Source organism: Corvus brachyrhynchos, unplaced genomic scaffold, assembly GCF_000691975.1.
Source record: "Corvus brachyrhynchos isolate BGI_N302 unplaced genomic scaffold, ASM69197v1 scaffold101, whole genome shotgun sequence".
Lineage (NCBI taxonomy): Eukaryota > Metazoa > Chordata > Aves > Passeriformes > Corvidae > Corvus > Corvus brachyrhynchos.
The window spans coordinates 8,907,460-8,919,810 of NW_008237239.1; the positions used below are offsets into that span (position 1 = coordinate 8,907,460).

General features: G+C 36.0%; 1 protein-coding gene across 3 annotated transcripts in view; it reads right to left on the reverse strand.

Moving 5' to 3' along the window:
• Nucleotides 1-3,487: 3,487 nt before the first annotated feature.
• The window catches only part of TMEM56 (transmembrane protein 56), a 34,763-nt gene continuing 25,899 nt past the window's right edge, over nt 3,488-12,351 (reverse strand). For all 3 annotated transcript variants that reach the window (XM_017729858.1, XM_008630262.2, XM_017729860.1), the window contains one exon: nt 3,488-10,070. In XM_017729858.1, the coding sequence (XP_017585347.1) occupies nt 9,755-10,070 (316 nt within the window). In that variant the 3' untranslated portion in view covers nt 3,488-9,754. The remainder of the gene's footprint in view (nt 10,071-12,351) is intronic.

Consider the following 12,351-nt stretch of genomic DNA (forward strand, 5'->3'; position numbering starts at 1 on the left):
GGTCTACGCTTGCCAGCGACAGCGAGCTGTGCGAACCGAGGCTCGCGGTAAGCCCGGGCAGCTGCGCTAGCGAGAGCTACGTGTGCTTGTACCTCGTGCTGTGGGCTTGTTTGCGAAATCGTTATCCCTTATAAATAATTGTTTAAGTGTAGAAGGGACTCACAACGTACTAGCAGCACGCATCGTTACCGTAAAGGTGTATCCTTTTTAGTATTAAACTTGCAGAGATAGTAAGGTTCTTTAAGATTATTTTTGAACATCAACTAACCAAGAAAAGTATCACTTCTCTTTTAAGATGTCCTAAGAATATTGCCTTATTTCCAAGCCAGAAGATGCAGTTTAACTGTATGTGTGAAATACCGTGCATGACGCACCGAAGATGGAGCTCACTGTGCATCAGAGCATGGAATACTGCCTTCATCCCATCCCTTTTTGACCAACAAGTGATAAGACCTGGCTACGTAGTAACCACTGTAACAGTAGGTACAAACCCCACCGGACTATTTCAATGTTCATCCCACCACATGGACTCTCAAGGGGCTGTCGAATACAAAAAGCAGGTGGGGAGACGAGGAACATTCATTATAAATGTGTAACAGTTAGAATTGATCAAAAAATAACCATAGCTTTTTCCCCAAATATTCTATTTCATTGCAACAATTAAGAATAAAACTAAAGTAGACAGGAATTTAGTCTTCAAGTGATACAGTTACTACAGTAGCTTAGGATGAAGAAAAATCAAATTCAAATCTGAAAGAAGGGTGCACATAAATACAGAAATGAGTGATTCTCTCCCATTTCTTTCAAAAAAAAATCACAAAGATTTAAAAAGACAAATTCTAAACCACACTGAAATAGTTCTAAGCAGCAGTATTTCAAAATATATAACTACCTGAATTTAAAAAACTTTTATATATTCCTCTCAAGAGTGCTTTTAAGATAATTTTCACATCCCATCTTTCAAAGTAGGATCTTTCTTATTAACAAGGACATTGCCATTCAGTGTTAACATGAAATAAAAATACAAGTATAAAGCAATATCAAATATTCATCCTTTCAGTCATTTTTGCCCTTTTATAGTCCTGATTACTTAAGAGGAAGTTGTTTTCTACCCTTTCTGCATGCAGAAATTATTACCATATTGAGAACCTTAAGACAGAAATGTAGCATCATGTCAGTAACTGAATCTCTACTATATGCCCTAGAAAACATTCTGATTGCCTCCATCATTTCCCAATTTAGGCATATTTGGCCTTTCTGTAGTATCTAAGACTACACTCACAGTAACTCCTGTGTAAGCAGCACTAAACAATCATTTTAAGTCTTCACTTGCTACACATACAGAACCACACAACAGTTTGGGTTAGAGGAGACCTTAAAGATCCTCTTCTGCCAACCCCTCTGCCATAGGCAGGGACACCTTCCCCGACACCAGATAGCTCAAAGCCTCATCCAAGCTGGCCTTGAACAGGGGCATCCACAGCTCCTCTGGGCAACCAGTACCACAGGTATCACAGGGAAATACTTCTTCCTAACATCCAATCTAAACCTGTCCTCTTTCAGCTTAAAGCCACTCCCTCTTATCCTATCACTACTTGCCTCTGTAAAAAGTCCTTCTCCAGCTCTCTTGTATCCCCTTTACATACTGGAAGGGGCTCTAAGGTGTCCCCAGACCCTTCTCTTCTCCAGGCTGAACAACCACAAGTCACCCATCCTATTTCACTTAACAATACTGTTTAATAAGATCCTCCCACAGAGCAACTGAAATCTCTGCTTCTAAGTATTTCAAGTCAGTGGCAGAAGGACTCTATGGTAAAATAGATTTTCTCTCTCTGATGTTCTCAAATGGAAAATTGGTTCTCCTCTTTCCTCTCAAAGTACATAATACTGTAGATGTCAGTGTGCCATCTCCCTGCTTTCTGCCATCACGCTCCACCAGAAGCAACAACTGCACTGTGAGCCATTGTATACATAATCGTTTTCACCCTCTGCTAGATACGCCAAGTAGCAAATATTTTTTATGCAATATAAAGCACTTTTTACAAAGAAGACCAAGGTCCCAATCTCAATGAAGCACACGGTCTACCCTTAGGTATATTGCCCTGTGAACTCCAGAAAAGCAGAGCAAAAGAAGATACCACAGTAGCCCACCATCTAAAAAATTACAGATATCCATTGCGAAGATTAAATAATTTTTTTCTTTAAATCTTAGTACAAAATTACCACACCAATACAAGGAGTGAAACAAAAGTTTTCAGCAAGAACATGAAGACTAATAAAAAAAAACCTGGGGAGAAAATGAAAAGCGACTTTGCACCTGAGTATGACAAAGAAGTGGATATACAAAATACTTCCTATATCCTACATCTTAGGGAGAGATAATGTTTCTCATGCTTTAAGCAAGACTTGTTGAATGCATCAGTTTAAGAATGGCTCACTGAAAGGCATCCCTTGCTCCCAGCCATGTTCAGCCCTTCCTTTCCACCACTCAGTGTTAAAAGCTGCCTAGTGCCAATACGAAAGCCTCTTACCAAGCCCCATTGTCCTTCCTCAAGCAGTTGGAAATCTGACCTATATAGCATCTGACCCCAAAGAATGTCTGTTTCCAGAAATTCCCACTCACTTTCTAGCAGACCAACTAGTTAATGAGTAGTTTACTACACTAGCAGTGTAAAATTAGTACCCTAAGTATATAATTTACAAATGCAACCAAATACCCTTCAAAAGATGAGAGGAAAAAAAGTAAAAACACTGGACTGCTTTATGTTTTCTTCTAGTAACTTAACCATTGCATAACACAAAAGAAAACACAAAGAAACATGAGTAATTCCTGTGCTTGGAAGCCAGTGGTTAAGATATAAAACAGCAGCAATCTCTAAGGATGCTCGAAGAAACCTCTGGGCTTTACCACACAATTCATGCTTCCATGCATACGTTGACTGCACATATAGAACCTAGGAACTGCCATACTGAGGAACTGAATTGCTCATCTTAGTGTTCAGTAAGGGAGTGTGTAGTGCATCACATTTATACTGCACTGACAATAGCAGCTCTTTATCCTTAGAGCCTTCAGACAACTGTCCAGCCTATGCCCTGACACATGTGGTATTACAAGAGAGTAATACATTATATATATATATATATAAAAAATATATATATATATAATATAATAATACTATCCAATCCAAAAGTTCTTCCCCAATACACAACAAAAACTTAAACTGTAAGTTACATTCCTGGCCCCACTGATGTCCTACACAGAATTTCAGCATTGAAAAGTTCACCCACCTGAGCAACAGTGTGGCTCAGACCTCATACATTCATCTTCACCTTCTTTAAAATAAATAAGATACAGCATGGAATCTCAAGATACCATGAAAGCCAGTTGTTTCAGAATTGAACCCCGCAAAAATTGTTCTTTCATGATGCACTCATTATAGATACATAAGCTCTTGTCATATTAAGAAAGAAAAATTCACAAAATAAGAAACTGTGTTCCTTTTCTTTATTATGAAGTACCAATACCTTGCATACAACATGCAATTTATTGCTTATTGACATTATTGCATATATCAAAGGAAAAAAAATCAGCCAGTATCATTTTATGCAAGCTCCTAAACTGTTCAAACAAAATACAGAAATGCTTTACAATATCACTGAAATGCTAACAAATAATTCAGATTTTTTTCTTATAATAAAAAGTATATTTAAACCTATAATACTTAATCATTCACCTTACTATGACAGATTACTTTTATCACCAATCTTCAGAATCGTTATATTGCATTTTTAAGTTCTTGTGCCATGATAAGGATTGCTACTACAATCAGGTCACGTTACGAGTTGAATTTAATAATGTGATCCTGACATTTTGTGACAGTATTAGAATTTACTGCAAACCAGATTGTCAAGATTTACCAGAAATCAGTCTAGCAGGATCTACAGTTTTCATCCTTGCTCTGCACATCAGTTAGATAAACTCATCAAGTTTCTTCTTAGACAGAAGATTATATAAACGTTTTTGAATTACAGGCTCCATTACTTATGCCTAACTTGTAACTCATTTGTTCCAAACAGGTTTTGTAATTTGATTTTATAACAGGTTAGCTGTGCTTATTCTACATATATAGGTGTCTGCCAATATTGAAGAAAACACTGGTAAATGCATGCTAGAAGCAAATCCAGGATATTTGGATGTGTGCATATTAAGTGTGCAAATTATATAGCCGAGCTCATGATTAGCCCTTTTCCTCCCTTCCCCCTATGATTTGATGGATTTTTCTTGTGAAACTGGAATAGGATTACTATAAACAAAACCACATTGCATTTAAAATTTTGTATTCGGTATTACAGCTTAGTATAAATATTTAAATGTTGCTTTCAAACTTAGCAAATTTTTAAAAATACCAAAATTTTAAAACTTAGAAGACAATTTACATGCAACGTGTTCCATTTGGGTGCAGATTCTCATATACTTAAATACTTCTAGGCTCGTAAAAGCATGTCCTGTCCACAAGATAAGTACAATGTTTGACATCCCACACATAGATTAAAAATAAAGATACAGAATATTTTATTTGCTCTTATATTTTCAATTTCAGTAAGTAGGAAGTTATAAATAGCACACTGAATCATTATATGGTTGATACCAAGCCATGCTGAACTCTTCATACTTTACTCTCTTAAAGACACTTCTTTTACTTACAAGAAGGTTAAAAATGTATATACTTCATAATAAACAGATGCCCTCTCAGTGCAGGACATAACACAATGAAACTGTTCTCAGAAGAAATTTTGCCAAAATATTTCTTATACCAAACAATAAAATTTATTCTCCATAGCTACCTTCCATGCTTCACTGAGCTATAAAGTGCTTGGTTATTATAAATAGAACAAGAATGTCAAAGGAGGTAGCTAGTAGAAATTTTTAATGGATAAGAAACCTTACCAAGTGTTACCATCTAAAAGTATGACTTGATGCTTAATCCCAGATCCCTAAACAACCCAGGCAGCACATATTTCATCTTCTCTGCCATAAAAACAACTTTCAGGTTGCTTTCAGAAAATCCTAAGACCTTCACCTGTCTAACAGAGATTTTATCCAGGTTTGGATTAATGTTAAAAGTTCGTAAATATTATCACTATTTCCATTTGACTGCTATCAATCAGAATATCAGCAATGCTTGCTGATAGTACTGTTCTTTTTCTGGCTGTATTCCACAGACAGAGAAATTTGATCAGGAGCAAACTTCCCCTCGTGAAGTTCCTTGTAGCTAGATAATGCTGTTGTACAGTAGGCTATTAAAAATATCAAAGGGGCTTGTGATACTTTTCAAAGTGTTCTACACTTGCACTTTTTCATCTGAAAATTCTAGTCCCTTTCTGTTTGCTTTACCGATGGTTTTCAGCAGCAGCCAACACCACACCAGACCCTAAACTGGAGTAATTGTCAAGCAGCCCTTTATTTTCCTCTGAATGGCTCAGCAGAAGCATCACAAAATTTTTCAAACTTCTCTATTAAATGGTCTTTTACAGAAAGCTTGTACGTACATATGCTTAAACACACACAAGGCCATGAGAAAAAAGTCCTCTTCATACAGTAATCAACAACTGGTATTCCATTTTATACAGCTTGAAAATTTTAAAGAATAAAGTTTCATTTTCCATTGCCAACAGAGACACAGAAACACCTAAACCTTTCTGCTACGTATCAGTCTGCTGTTGTCCCAGCTACAGCAGTAGGAAGACATCTGGATCTCTGTGTGTGTACTCAAAACCTCCTCCTCCTCTCCTCTTTAAGCCTGCCTGAATGCATGTCTTGGGGTGACTTTATGATGTGTATCCCATGTCGCTGGCCTATGCCCAGGAATTAACTTTGTGCCTTTCTATGCCTCTAAACTGATGCATTTGCTCACTCATGTAAGCTTTTATCCTTAGGGTAACGTTAGTTCTGCAATATAAGTAATCTTCTCCCACAATATTTTAAGTAAAGATGGAAGTAATTCTCTTCCAAACACCGTAACTAATTTACCTTTTAAAAAACTTTAGTACAAAATTTGGAATTGTTAAGAATTTATATATTAAGTCAGCTCTCCTCATTTTCCTGTGCATATATTTCATTATTAAATTGATTATTTTTTATGCAATTAAGTTATTAAATTACTGAGCTCAGTCAAGATAGCAAGTACTTACAGAGGTAGAGTAGGCTTCAGAGATGTAATTCTTACCACTGAAGAATTCACACAAATAACCCATACAGCATCTCGTTTTGTGAGACTTTCCACTGAAATCCACTGAAACACTCACTGAGAAAATGAGTATTTGAAGTATAATTCCTCTCTGCAAGTACTGATTCCACAAATCAGTTACAGAAAGCCTGACCTACCCTTCTCCTGTAGAGTTCTGAATGTGGTATTTACTCATCTTTTGATGAAAAATTAAAGCCATAAAAAAGGGTTAACTTGCATTTCTACATACAGCCTAACCGGTACAAATAGTCTCTCCCGTGATCAGCGAGCTAATTTTATGTCACCTGGTATTGAAGAAGGGAAAAGAAAAGATAAACAGCAGTTTTTACAAGAGTCACTCCTTCCATTTGATATGCCCACAGAAAAGACACCTTTTTGGTGACATGCCAAGAGTCTGCTTTTAGAATGCATCTGTTAAAAATAGAAGTTTTAAGCCACTAATAAGATATTACATTCAAAAGCATTTGTTACAATGCTAATTATCATGCATTTACTTTTTTGCATAAAAAAGCAAAGACACAAGCTTACAACATTAAATTTCATTATTTCATTACATTTTTAAAATTAATAAAGTGCAATTAAAAATGGGTTCCTCAGCTATCTAATTTGCTGTATTATAAGCTTTTAATGGCAGGTAAAAAGTGCCCTATATACTACTGTATTCAGTACATCACAACTTTGCTGCCTGTTTACTAAAGTCTTTGCTGAAACCACAACTGTTAATAGTTTTTTCATAAGAAAATTTTCTTCTGATGCATCAGGACATAACTGTAATAACTTTTTAAAAAATGATAAAATTTGAAGCTAATGCATTGCAAAATAAAATTTTAATTACACTAATTTTGTGCCGCAATCCAAAATACTAGGTGTTCTGAAAGAATTTGTCCTACTGCTCTTCAATTCTGGACTGTTGGCCAAAGTGTAGTATGCAGAGTTTTGGATTGTTTTTTGTTTCTAAATCTAGTTTTAACATTAATTTAACATTTTATTATAGCTTGACTTACTTTTTTTTTTTCCCCTATCAAACACAAGTCTATCTAGAAGTGGAAGAAGTAGACCATTTTAATGAATGGCCTCTACTGAGACCAAAATATTTAAAATACTGAAATATTAAAATCAATGCTAAGAAATTATAAATTTCAGATACTTTTCATGAGTTGTCACCCCAAGAGTTTCTCCAAATCATCTTCTCAATTTTCTCATCCTACTTCCCTAAAAAGAAAAGCAGACTTCTGCTTTCAAGCATAATTCTCCAAAATGCTTGAATTTACTCAATTTATTTTAGAAAAGAACAAGCTATTACAAAATTATTAAATCACAGGGATCTAGTGATTTAAAAAGCAAAGAAAAGAGTATTTCATATCCATCTTTAAATCATAAAGATGATAAAAACACAGCCTTTTCACAATTTTGCATTAGGTACACTGAAATCACATTTTAAAAGATACCAGGTTCTGCAAATTAGCATAAAAGAGAGTCTATTTCTTGGAGCAAAGCAAGTCACAGGATCAACTCTCACAGACTGTGGATTTACTGGTACCCAAACGAGGCACTGTGCTCACTCAGATCATACAGCTCAACAGATTAATTGCTAACTCTCCCAAGGCATAAATAGATTTTTTTGTCTGTAGGCCTGTGAAGTACTAATAATCACAGGGTCCAAAAAACACAAGTACTAACAATCCTTGCTATCTCCCTTAAAAAGGCAGGATTGGGAAACTGTTTTAGAAAAAAAGCCTGCCCAGCTGAGCAATGGAGCTAGGCTGTTAAAAGTGCATTTTACACAAGTCCAAACAATACTCCCTGACAGCATTTTAACTGGGAAACTAAACTCACTGCAGCTGCCTTGGTAAAAAGGCATTTCAGCCTATGCATTCCTCTTGGGTCTTACATCCAGCTTCTGTAAGCGGGGAACGCTGAGTCCCTCACCAGGGAGGACAGCACGGGGCACTCACACCTCTGACTAGGGAGGGGAGAGCTCACATCACCCAGCTTTGTCAGCTGGAGCAGGACTAGTCACCCAACACAGGGCAAATATGCTATCTTTCTCTTTGAAAAGAAATTGCTTTAACAGATTGCTACAATAATTGGGATGTGCGCTAAAGTCTCAGTGAAAACAGACACTTTTAGCAAACCTACACCAAGGAAAAAAACCAGAAGTTAATCAGTCCCAATTCCAGTTAAAAGAAGTGAAACAAAACAAATTTACACTTAAATATAGCTCTCAAAATTATTTTAAATAAAACAGAACTCAGAATTTCCTCGAATTGTATTATAATTGAGATTTAAGACTATTCCTAGATGGCAGGATTCCTCTCTGATGACATCCAAGCCTTCAAGTTCACAGAAGGAAGAACTGAGTACCTATTGACAAATGTGCGGTATAAAAAAAAATATGTGTCTACAGAGGTCAACTGTTCCTTCTGCAGAATTACCATACAGCTTTAGAGGAGTTTGGCACAGTTGATACAAGAGCGTTTTTAGTCAACACCTCAGATTTCTGACTTGATTAACAAGGAAAATGTGACCAAAATTCTGAACACTTCGTATCAAATAGGTCATTTCTGTGATAAAAGAAAAAGGTATTACTGAAAGTTACACATCACATATACAGAAGATTTTTATTTCTTTGCTATTAAACTTTGAATCCAAATAGCCAATGGTTAAAAATACTCTGAGAAGAATTGCAGCCCTTCTCAAAGGTAGTAGCAGCAAAGGAAAAAGCGCTTCAGTAAGAATTATGCCATTTCCACGCATCATCTACCATATTAACTTACAAAAAAAGTTCCATGGGGAATTTAGATGTACTATTGCATGTAACCTAGCACAGCAAATGGTAATCCTTCCCATCAAAATGGGAAATCTAACAACTTTTAAGAAATCATATGGTCTTATAATACAGCATTTTAGATAAAATTATTTCATAAATTTCCCAAAATGGTTTGCATTCATATAAGGCAGAAAAAAAAGCAGTAAAAGACTTCACAGAATCAAAGCCAAATTTTTAGCTTTTCTTGCAAAAATTAAAAAGTTGTCAAGAATGAAATCTTGATTGTTATTCCTAGAAGAAACCATAGAAATGTGCCTGGAAAATTGCACCATAATCAGGAGTTTGGGGAATTTTTCATTTTCTAAGAAAACAGATATGTCAGTATTCACTGGATTTATAAAACATTTTAATCAGAGAAACCTGAGAAAAACACTTTGAACACACTGGTGGACAATAAGCAAGTAATCAGTCTCCTCCTTTCTAATTTCTGATGCTTGCAACTGCTTAGATCAGGCATGTGGAACTCATCTGTGTGAGCTTTTGCTTTTATTCCTCACTGGACAGGATCCGCAAAGCGTGGCCCTGGGTGTGCAGGCAGTGTGGCTAGGGGAAGAGTAAGATCAGTACAGAGGTAATACCTTGTTTCCATAATAGGAGCATTCCATGGCAGAAATGTGCACTGTTTCAGTGAACCCAAAATATTTTCATAGCAGAAATTTCATTTTATGTATGATTTCTAGGCAGATTTTCCATTTCTGTGAGTTTTCGCTTCCTCCTGTCCAATAAGACAAATGACCTTGTAGCATCCTTTTGCAATTTTGACCATCCACATCACATTCATAATATCCAAGACAACACTTGAGATAATCCAGGCGCTCTGGGCTGCAAATCCTAATCTCTGGAAACCTTCTGTTCCAAATGAAGAAATTACATGGCTGTAATATACAGGCATGACGGCAATCCTCACCACGAAGAACACAACTGTCATCAGCACACCATTGATGATGTTGGCCTTTGAAGATCTGGGATATCCCAGTACTTCAAAAAACCACCTGCAAAAGAAGTGTTCACAAATACCAGGCAGACTTGAAGCCATCTCATTAAAACTTATTCTACGTCATGTTTCTTTTTAATTCATCATTTATTAATTCTTTCTACCTTTATTATTTCTAAATTATTGCACTGTGTCTTGGCTTAGTTAAAAATTCTTCTGCTTAGCTGCACTTTTTACCCACCACATAAGCCGTGTATGATATCCAGTATATTGCAGAATAACACACAGAATATCCTGATATGAATTGTAAACCAGTTGACAACCAATGTGCATTTCAGTGACTATTGTGTAATATACATTCATAAAATTATCTTTTAAAATCATAAAGACATATTTATTACTTGCTATTATAGTTCATACCAACAGCAGCTAAAATTCTCTTTGTTTCACTGAAAGCAATTCTAAAATTGCATTTGGATTTGGTAATCCAGGTGGAGCTCTAATTTCTCATAATTGGGATTTTCTGACTGCTTCTGTTCAGCCCAAAACCAGAACATTTTCAGAACCAGACATTGTAAGCTCTTGATCATATCACATCTTGGAATATTATGCAATTAAAAAGATAAATCTCCCTCTCCATGTACTACTGGGTCATAAATGGTTTTTTAAAAAGAATTCTTGCAAATTTATTCCTCAGTAGCCAGGCATAATTTATCTATTGCCTAGCACACAGAACCCGAGGGCTGAAAAAGGAACAAGAGACTCCTCTAATCCTTTGTTATTCACACTTAAACCAGAATAAACACAAGTAAAATTTGTGCAGCAATGGCAGGCAGAACAAGAGCAAAACAACTTAATGAGGGATGGGGAAAAGAATGAAATAATCTGTTTTTTTCCAGTAAGATACAAGGCTAAAATTATTTAACAAAAAACAGTTCTAAAACTGGTTTTAAAAGTAATGTTTAATTTAATTACCTACAGATTACAACCCAGGTAATTATAAATACACTAAAAAGATTTGCCAGACATCCAGTTCTAACAGAAATATTCCAGAAATTCATTAAGCATGCAATTAGGACAACTAAAATACAGGCACTCGAGGTGGCAGTCCAGCTCAGAAGCAGGATGCCTCACCACAGAAACACTTACTGGCATGATGAAGAGAAAAACCTGATATGTTTGGTCAGACTTTTACAATCAAAGCCTTTACTTTCAATGATATATACAATGCAGAAAAAAAGTAATGTAAAAAATGGTTTTCAAACATACTGCAATATGCCAGTATAGGTAATTGGACATCTAGCAACTTCCTTCTCCCAGCAAATTAAAAAAAAAAAAAAAAAAAAAAAAAAAAGTCTGTAAATAACAGTTACCATTACAGTTTTACCCACACAGTTCAGAATTAATTATATAAATGCTGATACTAACATTAAATGATCTAAATGCTTGGCATGGAGACAACCTCCAATTAGAGAACCCTAACAACACAGACAGGAAATACACAGACAGTTCTGAGATTAGAATATCTTTTTATATTTTAATAAGAGCTCTTTTGGTAGTACTAAGAATGCAAACAAGAAACATAACGTAAGTCGTTATCATTATCCACTTCTTACTGTCTTAAGGGTCTGATTCACTTCAAATGTAATGGAAAAAAAAATCATGCACTAATGAGATTACATCCCTTAGTGCAAGGGACTTTATTATCTCCTGCAGCAATTTCTGCTTTTCTGAGAGAGTGTTAAATGTCAGTATTCAAAGACCCATAATCTCACCATAGGCATTTTGAAAGTATAACATAAATTACTTTTAAGAGCCAGATGTACCACAATACCTCCTAACGCCACAGTCCAAAAGGTAAGCGTCAGTGTAGGAACCCACAGGAACCCAGCATGACATCCTATTTTGGTAGAAGCTGGGACAACAGCCAGTCACTAGGGCATGAGTATCAATATAAAACCTTTTTTCTTCATTAAGTCTGAAGGAGCGTTTATTTAGTCTTTAGTTTCTCTGCACACAGAGCACAGGCTACGACACTGTAATCTACTCCTCAGCTGCACTGGGGCAGAGGAGAGCAGCCTTTGGAGAGCTCCATAATCTCACCCTCTCCTCCTGTATGTTTGAGTTTACCAAACTAATGTTCAAAAGGGATCTCAGCACAATCTTTTTTATTCGTAAGAGCTCTGAGGAATGCTACAGTGTCATAAAACACTTCAGAGATTACAGTCACAATGCAGTAATGGGCAATAGCCTGTCTGCAGGAGGAATACAGTTTCTATTTGCCTTATCCTTTCTCTAACAGACATCTGGAAAAGAAAACAGATGCCACACATGCATCA